Source organism: Oryctolagus cuniculus, chromosome X (genome assembly GCF_051225735.1).
Source record: "Oryctolagus cuniculus isolate XC-2025 breed Fujian yellow rabbit chromosome X, ASM5122573v1, whole genome shotgun sequence".
NCBI lineage: Eukaryota > Metazoa > Chordata > Mammalia > Lagomorpha > Leporidae > Oryctolagus > Oryctolagus cuniculus.
Window position 1 is genome coordinate 129,054,461 of NC_142888.1, and position 18,504 is coordinate 129,072,964.

Below are 18,504 nucleotides of genomic sequence, written 5' to 3' on the forward strand. Positions count from 1 at the left end.
GTGTAATTGTTAACAACCTCTTCCTTCAACACTCAGTTGTGCCTTGGTTTGGATGAGAAATTACACGGTCGTTTTATCTGTGGGGACTACAGAAGGCTTTCAGCCAGGGAAACTGTGGGATCTCATATGACTTCCAGAATGATTGCTCTGCATAGTGTGGCAGATGGACTGAAGGTGGAGAGTCTAGTTGGTAGGTTTTGAAAGTGCTTGATCATGCAGTTATTCTGCAAATATGAGTGCCTACTCTGTGTCAGGCATTGTATTGGGCCTGAGGATACAGCAGGGAATAAACACAAATCCCTGCCCTTAGGAAGTATATGTTTGGTGAGAGAAAGCCAAAAAAAGGTAAAATAGGTTTCCTGTTAGATGATGGTAAGTGTTAAGGAAAAAGATTCTAAGTTGAGAGGGGGACAAGAAGTGTCGGGGATATGTACTTTGGTTGGAATTTCGACTAGGATGATCGGGAAAAGGCTGAGAAAGGTGATATTTGAGCAGTGCCCCCAAAGAAGTGAAGGGTCCAGCCATCAACATGGTTTGGGTGGTAGCATCCTATGCAAAGGCTTTGGAGTGGGAAAGTGTACAAAACTGCAAGTATCAGCAAGGATTCTAGGTGCCACAAGCAAGTGGGGAATTATGGAGAAAGGATAAGGTCACGGGGCAGCTGGTGGAGCGCCTTGGTTGCCATGGTAAACCATTCGGGACTTTGGTTCAGAGGGGTGACATAATCTGGTATATATTTCAGTGGGGTCTCTGGGTGCTGTGTGGACATTAGACTTAAAGGTAAGGAGTTGGAGCAAATTGACTGTCCAGTAGGAGACCATTGTAGTAGGCCAGGTGAGAGGATGGTGGCCTAGCCCAGAGTGATGGAATGGAGGAGGGGAGAAGTAGTCAGATTCTAGATAGAATCCAAAGCAGATCTGAAGGGTGCAGCCAGTAGTGTTCGCTGAAACTTGGTCATTGGATATGAGTGGAGAATCAAAGAGGATATCAAGTTGTATAGCTTGTGGAAAAATTGTGTTCCTTAGGCTGAGAACCATCTGGAGCAGGGTTAGGAGATAGGCTCTCAGCTCTGGACATATGAATTATGAGATGCCAATTAAATGTGTTGTCTGGAGAGGCACTTGGTGCGGATGTGCATGGACTTTGGGGTGACATCTGGGCTAGAGACCTGAACTGGAGAGTTATTTGCATGTAGACAGGACTTAAATTCATGAGATGGGCGGAGAGCCCAGAAGAACGTTAAGAGTGGATTTTCAAGATGCTTGGCTGGTAAGAGTGACACAGCCTGGGGAGCATTTAGCTGTGAGGCTGAAGCACTGGGGAATAAGAGGGTGAACCCTGGATTTCTGGCTGAGGGGTCGGAGTAACTGGCTGCGCCTTGTGCTGAGTTAAGAAACACAGGAGGCAGTATATTTGGGGGCTGAACGGCCCCTGCCAGTTTAGACAGGGTGACTTGGCAGGGACTGGGGACCAGACTAGTAGAGAGTCTTGTCTGTAGGAGTGCCAGCCTTGAGATCAGAAAGGGTCCTGTTGGAGAAACAGAGCTGGGAGCCTCCAGCCTACAACTGCTGTTTGATGCCAGTGTGTGGAGTGTGTCTGCAGGGACTAAAAAGGAGAGAGAGCGGAAGAGGAGACCTGGCCTCCCTTCTCAGTTCTGTGCTCTGGACAAGTTCTGTTCACAGTTGTCTTTGAAGAAAGGCCCCTCAAGTGGAACCTGGCTCTACAGGCCTAGCTGTGGGCCCTCAGTTCTCTTCTGAATGTTGTGCTTCTCTTAATGATGATGGAGCTACAGTCCCTGAGAGCATGTGGCTTGCTCAAGGTCATGGAGGTAGCAGGTGACAGCAGTAGGACTGGAGTCCAGGCCTCCTGCCTGCGAGCCCACTATATCCCATTGTTTGTAATTGCATTGGCCAGGACACTTCTAGTTGCAGGTGACAAAAACCACAACTCAATCTAGCTTAAGCCAAAATGAGTTAACTTGGCTTACATAATTGCTCCAGACGAGGAGTGGCAGTCATGAGTATAATGAGATCCAGAGTTGTGAATAGTGTTGTAGAGACTCCTCATAACTTGGTTTTCTTGTTGGGCTTTCTAGCTCAGAGATTTCCTCATGGTGGATGGGGAGATAGGGTTTGGAGTGGTGTGGTGGGGCGTGGCCTTCAGCAGTTCTGGGGCAGATCCATACAGCCCCTGGTCCAAGAGGAGCCTGGGATTGCCCAGGCCTGGGTGACTCACCTTTAAGTAGGGGAGGGAGAAGGAAGGTAGCCAGCCCTCTTCTGTCTACTTGTCCACTGAATTATATGAAGTTGGGTTGGGCAGTTCCTCAAAGTAAAAAGAAGTGTCCCTATCAGAAGGGGGAAGGTAATGCAGGTCACTCATGGTCACCAGTTGGGTTTCTAAAGATTTTCTTCCTGTATTTACAGTTAGAATGAGTACAGACACACACACACAAAATTATGACAAGAAAGGTAGGATACGGTTAGAAATGTGATCAATGGATTTCTGGCATCATAGGAGCTTCTGCCCCCGCCCCCTTTTGAAGGTAGGAAGGAAATTTATTTATTTAAAAAAATTGTAAAGATTTACTTTATTTGAAACGCAGAGATACTCATATTCATATTTTTCTTTCTTTCTCTCTGTCTCTCTCTCTCTCTCTCAGAGAGAGAGAGAGAGACAGAGAGAGAGAGGTCGAGAGATATTTCATCTGCTGATTCACTCCCCAAATGGCTGCAACAGCCAGGGCTGGACCAGACCAAAGTCTCCCATATGTGTGCAGGGGCCCAAGCACTTGGACCATCCTCCACTGCTTTCTCAGGCACAATAGCAGGGAGGTGGATCAGGAGTGGAGCAGCTAGGACTGGAACCGGTGTCCTTATGGGATGGTGGCACTGCAGGCAGTGGCTTAACTTGCTAAGTCAAAATGCTAGGACATAGGAAAGAATTTTAAAAGTTAGAATGAACAGGACAAGTAGAAAGTAAATGACTTACTGTTGTTACTGGAAGGATGAAGGCCATTTCGGTCTGTGTTTCACATAGAAGAATTTCCACATGGACAGGACAGTGAGCAAAGCAAGATTTATTTAAGTCAGAAACCTCCTGTTGCTATAGTCAGGAGGGGCTCCAAGGGAGGAATGTCCTCTGCCCACTCTGCCAGTGTTTTCACTCAGACTTTCAGATACACAGATAACCACTGGAGTGTCTTCATCAGAGACTGCAATGTAGATGGATAGTACAGACCATCAGTTTCTTTATTTTACTGTAGGTTATTTGACATGTTGTCTGGGAAGTCTGGGTGTTTGTAGCCTTCAGATACGTGAGTGTTGCTTTAGTTAGTCATCTGAGATTTTAAGGATCTGAAACATTCTTTACAGCGAAAGCTACTTGCAAGGTAAACTTTTTTTTATTTTATTTTATTTAATGAACATAAATTTCCAAAGTACAGCTTATGGATTACAATAGCTTCCCCCCGCATAACTTCCCTCCCACCCACAACACTCCCCTCTCCCACTCCCTCTCCCCTTCCATTCACATCAAGATTAATTTTCAATTATATTTATATTCAGAAGATCAATTTAGCATATATTAAGTAAAGATTTCAACAGTTTGCACCCACACAGAAACACAAAGTGTAAAATACTATTTGAGTACTAGTTATAGCATTAATTAAACACCTAAGAGTAATTGTGTATTAATTACAGGGTTCAACCAATAGTTTTAAGTAGAACATAAAAAATACTAAAAGGGTAAAGTATTAAGTTCTTTTTTTCCCTTTTTCTTTTTTTTGTTTGTTATATAGTTTTTTTATTTAATAAATGTGAATTTACAAAGTGCAACTTTTGTATTGTTGTGGCTTCCCCCCCAACCTCCCTCCCTCCGTGGCCCTCCCCTCTCCCACTCCCTCTCCCACTCCCTCTCCCATCTGCCCTTCATCGAGTTTCATTTTCAATTAGCAAGGTAAACTTTCATAAACATCTTTTGTCCTCTTGCTTGACTTCTTAAGTGTTTTGACAAATCATGAGACAGCCTGGCTTTTGAGGGGGGGGATTTTAATTCTCTGTCTAGTTTGTTTATAAGGTGATCACAGTCCAGCCACTTAACAGTTATATGACCTCGGACAAAACTGGAGCCTCAGTTTTCTCATCTGTAAAATGGGTCACTGTGAGGCTAGTAAGGCTACTTGTGTAGAAATGCTTGGAATACATTAGAGCACTGCTAAGGGGAAGATGCTGTCATCTTTGCATTGTCATGTTTTTGTATAAAGCGGTGGCTGGCATCTGCAGTGCTGGCTTCAGCTCAGTGGGTTGGTCACCATTAGTTGTGCCATGTCCTGGATGGACAACCGCTTTCTAACAGTCCATGTCACCTCTACACCTCTGATCTGAAAAGCAAGGTAACTGGCCCGTCCCTTTTCAACCTCCTTGTCATACCATATTTGTGAGGCTCTGATTACAAGCAGAAGAACCTTTGATAAATTGCCAAAGCCCCTGCAGAAATGTAAAGTAGCATCGTTAATACACACAGAACAGCATTTTTCTAGTCCGCCTTAGAAAATCACGTCTTTTCTCCATTAAGAGCCACTTTGGTTCGCTTACAAGTACATTGTTCTCCATACTTAGAGTTGCCATCGTGAAACTGATTGTAAAGCATATGTAGTATAGTACGTATTTCACTTTAGAATTAATTTTCTGTATACATTATAAGTATATCTTCCTTATAATTGTAATGAAATAAAGATTAAATGATATCTATTGAATGATAGAGAAGAGCATGCTATACTATGTTACACCTAGAATCTTAAAATTCTTTTGAAGAAAAATTGGTTTGACTCACTTAAAATTAACATGGAAGCTGGTGGTGCAGTGGTTAAGCCACTATATGGTACACCTGTGTCCCATATCGGAGAGCCTGGTTCCAGTTCTGGCAACTCCATTTCCAATCCAGTTTCCTGTTAATGAGCATCCTGGGAGGAAGCAGGTGATAGATCAAGTAACTGGATCCCTGCCTCCCACATAGGAGATAAGGATTGAGTTCCCTGCTCCTTCCTTTGGCCTGGCCCAGCCTCAGCCGTTGCAGGCATTTGAGGAATGAACCAGCAGAAGACAGATACTCATATTCATATTTTTCTTTCTCTCTCTCTCTCAACTACATAAAATTTTTACAAAGAAAATTCATCTGATGGGGCCAGCACTGTGACGTAGTGGGTAAACCTGCCACCTGCAGCACTGGCATCCCATATGGGCATCGGTTCAAGTCCCAGCTGCTCCACTTCCAATCCAGCTCTCTGCTATGGCCTGGGAAAGCAGTAGAAGATAGCCCAAATACTTGGGCCCCTGCACCTGTGTGCGCGACCTGAAATAAGCTTCTGGCTTCTGGTTTCGGATTGTCCCAGCTCCAACTCTTGCAGCCATTTGGGGAGTGAACCAGTGGACAGACAACCTCTCTCTCCCTGCCTCTCTTCTCTCTCTGTGTAACTCTGACTTTCAAATACATAAATCTTTAAAAAAAATTCACCTGGAATCTAACCTTACTTCCTGGTTGTCAGGTGGTATATCAGTTCTTTTATTAAATGTAAAGGTAACCAAATAGTTCAGTGTTTCATCTGAAAAAAAGAAGTGTGCATGTATCCCTATTCAGTGCTCGTTTTTGTCACTAAGAGTCTGTGTTTTAAAACTTTTTAATCATGCTGTTTCTTTTAGTCCTACAGGATCACATGTTGAATGGTGTAAACAGCTTATAGCTGCTACAATTTCTAGTCAGATTTCAGGTTCAGTGACATCAGAAAATGTATCCAGAGATTACAAGGTAAGCAACTTTAAGTGTTTAATTCATTTTCAGTATTCTGAGTAGCCAAGAAGCTTTACAGTTTTAATTCAAAAAAGCCTTTGGCCTCTTGATGCTCAACTTCATTTGCTTAGGAATAAAGATGAAAGGCTGTCTGCTATTAAAGCTGCAATTTAGAGGAGGAATTTTACTCATATATAGTCTATGTGGTCAAAGTTTTATAACTGAGAGGAAAAGCTGTCTTCAGATTATGGTCATTCTTTGAAAAATTAGGTTCCATGTTATAATAAATGCTTTAAATCTTCTTCATTACTATTCTGAATTTCAAAAAAAGTTTTGCTGCACACTATTTCCCATGCTTATAATTCTGTTTTGTATGTAGGAATTACCTGTGCGTATTTAGTGTTAACATATGATACTACAATGCAAAATACCCTTGCAAAGTCTTTAAAGAGTACTATATGGACAGACTCACTTTAGTGCTTACCGAAGTAAAAAATGTCTTTTTTTTTTTTTAAGTGGGATTACATGCTGGTTCTGAAGTCTGATAAGCTTGCCAACAGATTCTGGTTTTTCAGCATTCTGGAGCATATAGGTGCTCAGTAAATGCTTATTGACTCAGTTAACAAACCAAACCATCTTTGTTAAGGCCAAAGCTTAATTTTGTTTTAATGGTGATAAGCTGCTAACAGGTGCAGTACAATGAAACCACCTTTACATTTCAATAGTGTTCAGTTGAATTGAGGTTTTAGTTTACTATAGTCATTTCTGCCTGCTAGTAAGAGATGATTGGTTTTTTACAAGTGTGTGCTAAATGTGTTTGGAATCCCAGACCACCATCAGCTAGCAGTCTCTCAGAATCCTAATAATTCTTAATAACTGCTCCTTGTTTAGGGCCTTTAGCCTGAGTCCCTTTTTAGTTCATAACAAGTGCAGAAATCAACTCAAGAGGCCATGTGTTTGAGATTTGACTGTATTGCTGCCTCCTGCTTCATGTGAGCCAGCAGGTGCTAGTGATTCTGCCTACCAGAGGACGGCATAGCTGTGGATTAGTAGAAATTGGATAAGCTGCCCAGCTAGAAGAGTGACAGTATGAGAACATTCCTTAATGGTTTTCCCCCTCTAGCTGATTTTCATGTTTGCTCACAAAGGAGCAGTTGGGACTTGTGGTCCGCAAAGCCTGGCTCGGCAGACATACTGCCTTTGAGCAGCTGCAAATCCCACTGGTCTCAGTTGCCTTATGGCCCCCACTTTGGCTGGGAAACTGCCTGTTGAAGAAGAGGCTTAAGGACCCATATTAGCAGAGAATAGCTATCAGGCCTTGGGGTGATTTTCTTTATGGCCAATTATGATTAAAAGGTTTTTATTATGGTTAGTTGTTTGCATCGTGTTAATTCTGTAACAGGTTGAATGTTGACTCTATAATAGTTTTCTAACCTTTACTAATAGATCAGCCTGAATCCATACTTGAACACAAAGCAACTAAGTTTTTAAAATTTTAGTTTATTACCAAATTTTGTGTAGCACAATGAGCTCACATTGGAATGGTTTAACAGATGGTATTCAGAAAAAATAAGGCTTTTGTATGTTTAGGAAATTGGATTTTAAGTCCCTACATCAGATCACAGGTAAAACCTTTGATGAATTATTACAACAGAGCATGAGCATGTTTTCTGATACCCTGTTTGCCCTCTGGCCAAATCTGCAAAGTTAGTGTTAAATTTGTAATTTAGAAGTTCTTATGCTTTCTTCAAGGGAAGAGTTTTCTAATAACAAAAGCCTGAAAGATTTCTAAATCACAAGGATAATTGTGTGTGCTACTTGCAAAGTAGTTCTTAAAATCAGGGCAACCAAGCAGGGCCTTTGAGATCCCTCTGCCCTCTGGCCTGGGAGCCATACCATGGGGTTGAATGTAGGTCCAGATAGAATTCCTTGAGGATTTAAGTTGCAATCATCGGCAGATAATATTTGAAATGATCCATTGCATAAATATCTTATTGAAACACACAGTTGATTTGGAAGTTAATTTGTTGCAGGTTAAACTCAAGTCAGTAATTAAACAAGAGCAGATGTTTGTATGGCGTAGATAACTTACATCGTATTTGAAATGCTGATTGTCTTTGAGTTGTAGGCTGCTGAGAGTGGTTGCACAATTTTCTTCATCATCATCAGCCCTCTGATGTGTAGGCTCTATGATTTTATAATGACTTTTGACATGTCCATTGATACAATCCAGTAAAGTCGCTATTATTATAATCATTATTTAACATATGAGGAAACTGAGGCATGGAACATTTAAGTGCCTTGTTTGTGATCATAGAGTTAGAATTGTGATTTGAACCCAAGTTGTCCTATTCAATAGAGTGATTTTTTTTTTCGGCCAGGCAGAGTTAGACAGTGAGAGAGAGACAGAGAGAAAGGTCTTCCTTCCGTTGGTTCACTCCCCCAGTGGCTGCCATGGCCGGCGCTGCGCCGATCTGAAGCCAGGAGCCGGGTACTTCCTCTTGGTCTCCTATGTGGGTGCAGGGACCTGAGCACTTGGGCCATCCTCCACTGCCCTCCCAGGCCACAGCAGAGAGCTGGACTGGAAAAGGAGCAACTGGGACTAGAACCCAGGGTGCCGGCACCGCAGACGGAGGATCAGCCAAGTGAGCCACAGCGCCAGCCCTCAGTAGAGTGATTTTAAAATTTTGCTCACCACTCTGAGGTCTGCAGGTTTTCTTTTCTTCTTCTTTTTTTTTTTTTTTGAGATTTATTTATTTTATTTGAAAGGCAAAATTAGAGAGACATGGGGGTGGGGTGGGGAATGAATCTTCCATCTGCTGGTTCACTCACCAAATGGCTGCAGTGGCTGGAGCTGGACTGGTCTGAAGCCAGGAGCCAGGAGCTTCTTCTGGGTTTCCCACATGGATGCAGGGGCCCAAACACTTGGGCCATCTTCCACTGCTTTCCCAAACTCATTAACATGGAGCTAGATCAGAAGTGGAGTACATGGGATTCAAACCAGCACCCATATGGCATGCAGGCACTGCAGGCGGTGGCTTAACCTGCTATGCAATAGCACTGGCCCCACCGGTTTTCAAAAATGTGACCCTTGGGGTGCCTAAATGCAGATTCCTAGGCCATATCCCAGATTTACTGAATCAGAATCTCTGAGAGAAGGAACCCAGGGCCTCATGTATTTCTGATGCACAATAAAATCTCAAAACCTTGACTTCCTAGCTTTGTATTTGCTGAAATTGGTGAGAGGACCATGTATTTCTGGAACATTCCTAGCAAATTGAAATGATTAACAACTCATGTTAGATTTTGGAGAACAATTCTTTTATTTTCTTATATCATAAGTTGTCAGTCATCCCAGGATCAAATCACCCAGGGTATAGTAAGAATATCACTGGCATCATGTAAGATGAATTTAGATAGTATATTCATGGACATATTTTAATAGTTATATAATTATTTTATTGTATATTAGGAAAGCCAGCACATAAAGCTGATGATTTAACAGATGTTATTGCATAGAGAAGACAGATTATAAAAGGGGATGAATTTTTTTAAATTTTTTATTTAGTAAATATAAATTTCCAAAGTACAGTTTATGGATTACAATGGCTCCCCCCCCCATAATTTCCCTCTCACTCGCACCCCTCCCATCTCCCGTTCCCTCTCCCATTCCATTCACATCAAGATTCATTTTCAATTATCTTTATATACAGAAGATTGATTTAGTATATATTAAGTAAGAATTTCATCAGTTTGCACCCACACAGAAACACAAAGTGTAAAATACTGTTTCAGTACTAGTTATAGCATTACTTCACATTGGACAACACACTAAGGACAGATCCCACATGAGAAGTAAGTACACAGTGACTCCTGTTGTTGACTTAACAATTTGACACTCTTGTTTATGGCGTCAGAAATCTCCCTAGGCTCTAGTCATGAGCTGCCAAGGCTATGGAAGCTTTTTGAGTTCGCTGACTTCGATCTTATTCCGACAGGGTCATAGTCAAAGTGCAAGTTCTGTCCTCCCTTCAGAGAAAGGTACCTCCTCCTTTGATGGCCCCGTTCTTTCCACTGGGTTCTCACTCGCAGAGATCTTTCATTTAGGTCTTTTTTTTTTTTTTCCAGAGTGTCTTGGCTTTCCATGCCTAAAATACTCTCATGGGCTCTTCAGCCATATCCGAATGCCTTAAGGGCTGATTCTGAGGCCAGAGTGCTATTTAGGACATCTGCCATTCTATGAGTCTGCTGTGTATCCCGCTTCCCATGCTGGATCGTTCTCTCCCTTTTTGATTAAGGGGATGAATTTTACATCAATATGAAGATAAATATTAGTACAGATGGTATGCAGATAGAGCAAGGCAAACTTGCGGAGGTGGAATGTGGCATGACAGAAGTTTGGCAAACATTGTACTGACTGAAAGAGTAGGAAGCTATTATGTTGAATTATGAGTCAACTGAATTAATAAATGCATGCTTTAATACCAATTCATCCTGAAGATGAGCCTGATAATTAAGACTACTAGAACTGTAATAACATTTTTTGTTTTGCTTGCCCACCCCTCCCCACTATCAGTTTCTTTCATTTTTACTATGCTGACAACAAATGGTTAAAAAAAAAACAAACTTGAATTTGTCAAAAATTTTAAAACAAGATGTGAATGTAATCTTCCATAGTTTAGGTGAAATAGTACAGTTACAGATTGTATTGAAAAGTTTTTAGAATCTGTTAGTAGAAGTGACACACTTGATCACAGCTCCTATTGTTTGGAAAGTTTGCTTGGAAAGTAAACTAGAAAGAGGGAACATGATGAAGTGGTACAAATAGCACTGGTTAACTTTTGACCTATAATATCTGAGGTCCAGTTTCCTTATCTATAAGGGTAAAAGGGTTTGAATTAGATTATAAACCTCTACTTGTCCTTCTTTTTAGAACATTCTTCAATTATGTTTTCTCCCAAATGATTTGATTCTGGCTAGCCTTATGAAAATTAGGACACTTGGTGCCAGCTGCCTGCAGTGCTGGCATACCATATGGGTGCTGGTTTGACTCTCAACCTTTCCAGTTCCCTGTTAATCTGTCTAGGAAAGCATTAGAAGATGGTCCAAGTGCTTGAGCCCCTGCCACCTACATGGGAGTCTAGGATGCAGCTCCTGGCTTTGACCTAACCCAATCTGGATGTTGTGGCCATTTGGGGAATGAACCAGAAGATGGAAAATTCATTCTCATTCTCTCCCTCTCCCCTCTCCCCTCTCCCCCCTCGCCTCTCCCCTCCCCCCCTCCCCTCTCCCCCCTCCCCCCTCCTCCCTTCCCCTCCTTCCCCTCCTTCTCTCCCTCTTTCCCTTCTTCCTTCTCCCCCTCCTCCTCCCTCTCCCCCTCCCCCCCATCACTATGCCTTTCAAATAAACCTTTTTTTAAAAAAAAAAATTAAGACACTTTAGTTTTAATATGATGCTTATTCTTCCTTTGGCTCTATCATTATCATAATCACCTCCCTGTTCTCTCTCTCTCTCTTTCCCTCAGCCATGTACACTCAGTAACTAGATCTCTCCTCTGAACATTCTAAAGAAAATGGAGTAGGTCCTGTACTAAGTTTAATTATTGAACAAGATAATAGTGCAATAATTATATTCTGGATTGTCAACAAAAATTTCAAGAAAGGCTTTGGAGGGAAGGAAAAGGTATTGTTTGGGAAAGACTTCGTTAAGCTTTAGCTACACCTTGGTTAATATTTCTTTCTTTTCTATGAAAAGGGGAACTTGATCCTGATCTTTTAGGATGCATGAGTATAATCCATTGTTGGTAGCCTAGCCTCATGATGTACTTATTATTCAGAGGTTGCAAACATTTTTAAAGATTTATTTATTTATCTGAGAGTCAGAGTTACACAGAGAGAGGAGAGGCATAGAGAGAGAGAGAGAGGTTTTTCCATTCAATGGTTCACTCCCTAATTGGCTGCAACGGCCAGAGCTGCACCAGTCCGAAGCCAGGAGCTAGGAGCTTCTTCCAGGTCTCCCACATGGGTGCAAGGGCCCAAGGACTTGGGCCATCTTGTACTGCTTTCCCAGGCCATAGCAGAGAGCTGGAACGGAAGTGGAGCAGCCGGGTCTTGAACCGGCGCTCATGTGGGATGCTGGCGCTTCAGGCCAGGGCGTTAACCCACTGCACCACAGTGCTGGCCCCAGGTTGCAAACTTTGATGCCTACATTGGCTAGTTAATGAGCTAGGCAGACACGAGGGAGTGTGGAGAACTGAACAGTATATCCTGCCTGCCCTATAATTGGTTAATTTTCAAAATTCCTGCTATGTGTCTGAACCACCAACTTAGAATCACTGTTAGTAGACAAGTGCTATCTTATATAGCATAGTTCTTTTATTTTAAGATTTATTTATTTATTTGAAAGAGTTACACAGAGAGAGGAGAGGCAGAGAGAGAGGTCTTCATCTGCTGGTTCATTCCCCAATTGGCTGCAACGGCTGGACCTGTGCCGATGCGAATCCAAGAGCCAGGAGCTTCTTCTGGGTCTCCCACATGAGTGCAGGTACCCAAGGACTTGGGCCATCTTCTGCTGCTTCCCCAGGCCACAGCAGAGATCTGGATCGGAAGTGGAGCAGCTGGGACTCAAACCGGCACCCATATGGGATTCCGGTACTACAGGCAGCAGCTTTACCTGCTACGCCACAGCGCCAGCCCCATCTACCATGGTTCTTATAAGAAAGAATTCTCGGCCGGCGCAGCAGCTCACTAGGCTAATCCTCCGCCTGCGGCGCCGGTACCCTGGGTTCTAGTCCCGTTTGGGGCACCGGATTCTGTCCCAGTTGCTCCTCTTCCAGTCCAGCTCTCTGCTGTGGCCCAGGAAGGCAGTGGAGGATGGTCCAAGTGCTTGGGCCCTGTACCCGCATGGGAGACCAGGAGGAAGCACCTGGCTCCTGGTTTCAGATTGGCGCAGCGCGCCGGCCGTAGTGGCCATTTGGGGGGTGAACCAATGGAAAAGGAAGACCTTTCTCTCTGTCTCTCTCTCTCTCACTGTCTAAATCTGCCTGTCAAAAAAAAGAAAAAAAAAAGCAGAAATGCTTTAAAAAAAATTCTCTTAAAAATGTCAATACGGGAACTTCTATGTCTGGAAAAATGGAGCAGATCTATTTTCTCTTATTCTTCACGGTAAGTACAACTAACAACTCTGGGCATTGTCTGTAAAATAAACAGAAGAGCACCCTGAAAGGTAGACAGAAGAAAGCAGATTGGCAAGGGATCATAGGACCCAAGCAATGATGTGATGGCGCATTCCTGGGTTTTGTCATTGCCACATATATGTATCCCTGACTCATTGTTAAAGAAGCCACTGACTCAGAAATGCCAACAAGTCTAAGAAAAAGCCTACTCTGTCTAGCTGGTGGGCCAAGACAGGGACAACCTAGTAGAGAGAACACTTTATATGCTAGCCACCGTACTCCAGTCAGACCACAGAAAAGAACAGTGGCCCCATGCCTGCCCCACCAGCAGACACCCAGGGAGCCTAGATTCTAACTATGCCAGGCTGTAATGGAAATGGACTACCGATTCCCTGTAGTCAACAAAAATTTCATGAAGGGCTTTGGAGGGAAGGAAAAGGCAGTGTATGGGAAAGGCTTCATTGAGCTTTAGCTACACCTTGGTTAATATTTCTTAAAGTGGATACTAGTCTAAGAAAAGAGAAACTTGAACATGATCTTTCAGAATGCATAAGTAGGCCTAGTGGAGAGCCAGAACTTTTGTTAGTAAGGAGGTTACCTCCCTCACTATGGTGTCAGTGGAAACCATGTAGGGTGCAGCAGTGAGATGCCCTTTCCCCTTCTAGCCAGGGAGCTGTCTGTGGAGGGCTAGCTAGGAGCTACAACTCTTGCTCTTTAGTGTCTGTCAGTGGGGGCTGCGTGAAGAACCTGGACATCTACCCCTACTTGAAAGTGTTGAAGTAGGGCCAGCACCATGGCACAGTAGGTTAATCCTCTGCCTGTGGTGCCGGCATCCCATATGGGCACCGGTTCAAGTCCTGGCTGCTCCACTTCCAATCCAGCTCTCTGCTATGGCCTGGGAAAGCAGTGGAAGATGGCCCAAGTGCTTGGGCCCCTGCACCTGTGTGGGAGACCTGGAAGAAGCTCCTGGCTCCTGGCTTCGGATTGGCACAGCTCTAGCCATTGCAGCCATTTGGAGAGTGAACCAGCAGATGGAAGACCTCTCTCTCCTTCTTTCTCTCCCTCCCTCTATCTGTAATTCTGCCTCTCAAATTTTTTTGAAAAAGAATTATGTACAAGAGTCAGATAACCCAGCTCCTAGGGTTTCAGAACTGGTCAGGGTTGGCAGTCAACCTTTAGACTCTACCCATTTTATGTGTGTAGCAATTGAGACCTAGAAGGCAGACATTAGGTGGTCCCCAGGCCCTCTGACTTGAAATCACTGCTGTCTCCTCCGGCCACCTGGAGAGTGAACCAGTGAGTGGAAGACCTTTCTCTCTGTCCCTCTCGCTGTCTGTAAAGTGCCGGCATTCCATTTAGGCACCAGTTCAAGTCCTGGCTGCTCCATTTCTGATCCACCTCTCTGCTATGGCCTGGGAAAGCAATGGAAGATGGCCCAGGTACTTGGGCCCCTGCACCTGTGTGGGAGACCTGGAAGAAGCTCCTGGCTCCTGGCTTCAGATTGGCACAGTTCTGGCCGTTGTGGCTAATTGGGGAGTGAACCTTCGGATGTAAGATTCTCCCTCTCTCCCTCTCTCCCTCTCTCCCTCTCTCTCCCTCTCCCTCTCTCTCCCTCTCTCTCCCTCTCTCTCCCTCTCTCTCCCTCTCTCTCCCTCTCTCTCCCTCTCTCTCCCTCTCTCTCCCTCTCTCTCCCTCTCTCTCCCTCTCTTCCTCTCTTCTCTCCATCACACCTCTCATCTCTCTCTGTAACTCTGACTTTCAAATAAATAAATCTTTTTAAAAAAAGAGAAAGATATTATGTGCCCATTTAATAAGTCAGAATAGGGTTTTAGGGCTGTAGCTTAAATGTGTTTCTTCTAGAGACACATGCTGTGGTACTTCAACAGAGTAGTTAGGGTCACAAATCCAGAGCCAGTCTACTGGAATTTAGACACTTGCTCTGCCACCTTGAACTTGTCCAACTTAATTAACTGTGTCTTGGTTTTCTTATCAAAAATGGGGCCAATAACAGTTTTTATCTCACAGGGTTCTGAAATTATTTAATATGTATAAAATACTTAAAAGAGCATCTAGAACACAAAAGTCATAACAGCTGTTGAAGGAAAATAAAAAAAGAAGTAAAAATGATAAACTTTCAGCCAATAGAGATTGGGAAGAGGGAGGTGGTTTGAAAAAACTTATTTTCTCATCTTTTAAAATGGGACATCACTAAACACTCTTAAATTGATAAATCTGGAAATTGAGAAAGTCATCAGAATTAAAATTAGGTCTAGTTATGTTAACTACCTTTGGGAAGGAAGACTTTCTGTTTTGAGTTTTTAATTGCTATAAGCTTTGTTACTTTTATTACCAACTTTCTTGAGGTGTAGTTAACAAATCAGAAACTTCACATATTTTTAAAGTATACAATTTGGTAAGTTTTGACATTTGCACACTTGTGAAACCATCACCACAATTAAGACAAGCACTTCTGCCATTCTACCTCTCCCCCATGAAAGCCAGATTTAAGCTTTTTGGTCTAAATTGTCTATATTTAGGAAAGGATTTAATTCTCTCTGAGCTACAGCATTACTTAATATAGAATACCTTTTTGACTCCAAAGAATAGTTTCTTTTTATTTATTTATAGAGATTTATTTATATATTTATTAGAAAGGCAAGTTAGGGGCCGGTGCTGTGGTGTAGTGGGGTAAAGCCGCCACCTGCAGTGCCGGCATCCCATATAGGTGCCGGTTCAAGTCCCAGCTGCTCCACTTCTGATCTAGCTCTCTGCTATGGCCTGGGAAAGCAGTAGAAGATGGCCCAAGTCCTTGGGCCCCTGCACCTGTGTGGGAGACCCGGAAGAAGCTCCTGGCTTCTGGTTTCGGATGGGCTCAGCTCCGGCCATAGTGGCCATCTGGAGTGAACCAGCAGATGGAAGACCTCTCTCTGTTTCTCTCCCTCTGCCTCTCTTCTCTCTCTGTGTAACTATGACTTTCAAGTAAATAAATAAATCTTTTAAAAAAGAAAAAAAGACAAGTTACAGAGGGAGAAACAGATATCTTCTATCTGCTGGTTCGCTCTCCAGGTGACTGAAGTGGCCTGGGCTGGGCCAGGCTGAAGCCAGGAGCTTCAACTGGATCTCCCACCTTGATGCAGGGGCCCATGTGCTTGGGCGATCCTTTGCTGCTTTCCCAGGCACATTAATAGGGAGCTGGATCAGAAGTGGAGCAACTGGGGCCAGCGCTGTGACATAGCGGGTAAACCTGCTGCCTGCCCATATGGGCGCCAGTTCGAGTCCTGGCTGTTCCGCTTCTGATCTAGCTCTCTGCTATGGCCTGGGAAAGCAGTGGAAGATGGCCCAAGTCCTTGGGCCCCTGCACCCACGTGGGAGACCCGGAAGAAGTTCCTGGCCCCTGGCTTCAGATTGGGGCAGCTCCAGCTGTTGCAGCCATCTGGGGAGTGAATCAGGGGATGGAAGACCTCTCCCTCCCTCTCTCTCTGTCTCTCTACCTCTGCCTCTCTGTAACTTTGCCTTTCAAATAAATAAATAAATCTTAAAAAAAAAGAAAAAGAAAAAGAAAAAAGAAGTGGAACAACCAGAACTTAAATCTGTGTCCATATGAGATGCCAGTGTCACAGGTGGCAGCTTAACCTGCTGCGCCAAAATGCAACACCCCACCTTAAATTATTTATTTGAAAGGCAGAGCAACAGAGAGGAGAGAGATTGATTGATTGCCCATCCTTTGGTTCAATCCCCAAATGACCATGACAGTCAGGGCTGAGCCAGGCCAAAGCCAAGAGCCAAGAACTCATATCAGGGTCTCCTACGTGGGTACAGGGGCCCAAGGACTTGGGCATTCCTCCCAGGCACATTAGCAGGGAGCTGGATTGGAAGCATAGCAGCCCTAATTCAAACTGGCACTCCAGTATGGTATCTGGCATCACAGGAGGAGGAGGCTTAAGCTGCTGCCCCACATCACTGGCCCAAGAGTATTTTCTTTTAATGATACAGAGATGTTTTTTTGAAGTCTGTATTCATGTGATCTTCTTATCTATCCCAAGTAAAAACCATAAAGCTAGTGAAGAATCTGCTATGATTTTTCTTTTTTGATGGTGTATGTTTGATAGAACATCCAGTTGTTAGATGATAGGATTTCAGACTTCGGGATAAGGAGCAGAGATGGTTAAAGTCTCCCTAGTCTGTTACAGCTAGTTGCTTTTCAGAAGTTCCGTCCATTCTGTAGGCTGTTTCTTCTGACCAGGGCTTTCTGAATGCATGTGCTGCATATTTGATTAGGAGTCACAGGCCTCAGGTGCGGGGCTAACGGTCCTTCAGTTGAATGAAGCTTGGCTTCCCCTGTCCTCTAGGACCAGCCACTGCCTCCCACCTCCCCCCCCCCCACACCACCAGAGCTTTCCCTTTGCCATGCAGTGGGTGCTGGGACAGGGAGTAGACACCTTGCTCTCGATGGAGTGTCCGTATCGGAGAGTATGATTCTGAAGTCCCAAGTGTGAGATAAAGTATAGTTTCATAGAAATCCTGTTAAGTTTTTTGGTTAATTCAACTTTATGATACCAACAGTCCTTTAGTTGAGCTATGCTCTGGGCCAGTTGTGGGCATTCTGCTGGGTTATTTGGCTTTGTTTTGTTTCTGTGGGCTGGTTTGCGAACAGAACTGCCTTTTTATATTATTTCTATGTGGAAAAATTCCAAAGAGAAACCTAAATGGACTTTTCAAATAACCTGTTTGTATTAGGTTGTAATAGCCTTGACAGAAAGGGTTTATGTTTAAAATAATGTAGTTTGTCTTTGCCTAAGGGCACTACATTTCCCAAGTCATAGATTTCCCTCAAAATTATAGGACAAATATGTTAGGATTGATTTGATATTGAGTGAAACTTTGACGGCAAATGTGTTAAGATTGATCTTAGTTGATTTTATTTAGATGATTATGTTTCTTAGGGAATTGGGCTGTTGAACTTAATGGCATCTTTCACAGGTCAATAGTAACATGTCCACGATGATGATATTCTGTATTTTAACTAACAGGTTTTCAGGAGGCCTGACATAAGGGTAAGGATATTTGGCTTTTGGCAAATGGGCCTCCTCCTTGTGTGTGTCTGTGCTTTATCGATCACTTAGTCTATTTAGTGTTCTTTACCTTCTCACTGGTTTTTATGAGTCACTCAGATCAATTTGCTCTGCTGTGTCATAGTTTTAAGTGTTCACTAGAAACGCTTTATTTGTTACAATGTTTTTATGTGCAATAAAAGCCGATGTGTGTGAGGGCAGGATGTTAAAATTGTTAGCAGTGTACAGTACTGGCTTTTGTTGTACTACATGAATTCTGAGCAAATGTGTGTTTGTGGCAGGGATTTATAAATATTGGTCTACCGAGGCCTCTTTGAATCTTGTTTACGTGTAATCCATGACAAAGAATTTATCAACCAAAGAAAAAGTGATCAGTTGTTGCCCATTAAGTAAGATTTTGAGTCCTATTTGTGTTTGCATGTTGAATCCAGCAAAGCAGAAATTCTCATCTTGAAGAAAAATTTAGCAAAATCA

At 43.3% G+C, this 18,504-nt stretch overlaps 1 protein-coding gene across 8 annotated transcripts in view; it reads left to right on the plus strand.

Annotated features, from left to right (window-relative positions):
• The window catches only part of MTMR1 (myotubularin related protein 1), a 77,222-nt gene that overhangs the window by 2,821 nt on the left and 55,897 nt on the right, over window positions 1-18,504 (plus strand). For 5 of the 8 annotated variants that reach the window (XM_089323705.1, XM_070067220.2, XM_017350861.4 and 2 more), the window contains exons 2-3: window positions 5,697-5,802; window positions 17,989-18,012. In XM_089323705.1, coding sequence (XP_089179831.1) covers window positions 5,697-5,802; window positions 17,989-18,012 — 130 coding nt within the window. Of the gene's footprint in view, window positions 1-43; window positions 191-5,696; window positions 5,803-17,988; window positions 18,013-18,504 lie in introns of those variants that run through there. The other 3 variants (XM_017350863.4, XM_051833850.3, XM_089323704.1) reach the window with 2 other exon arrangements.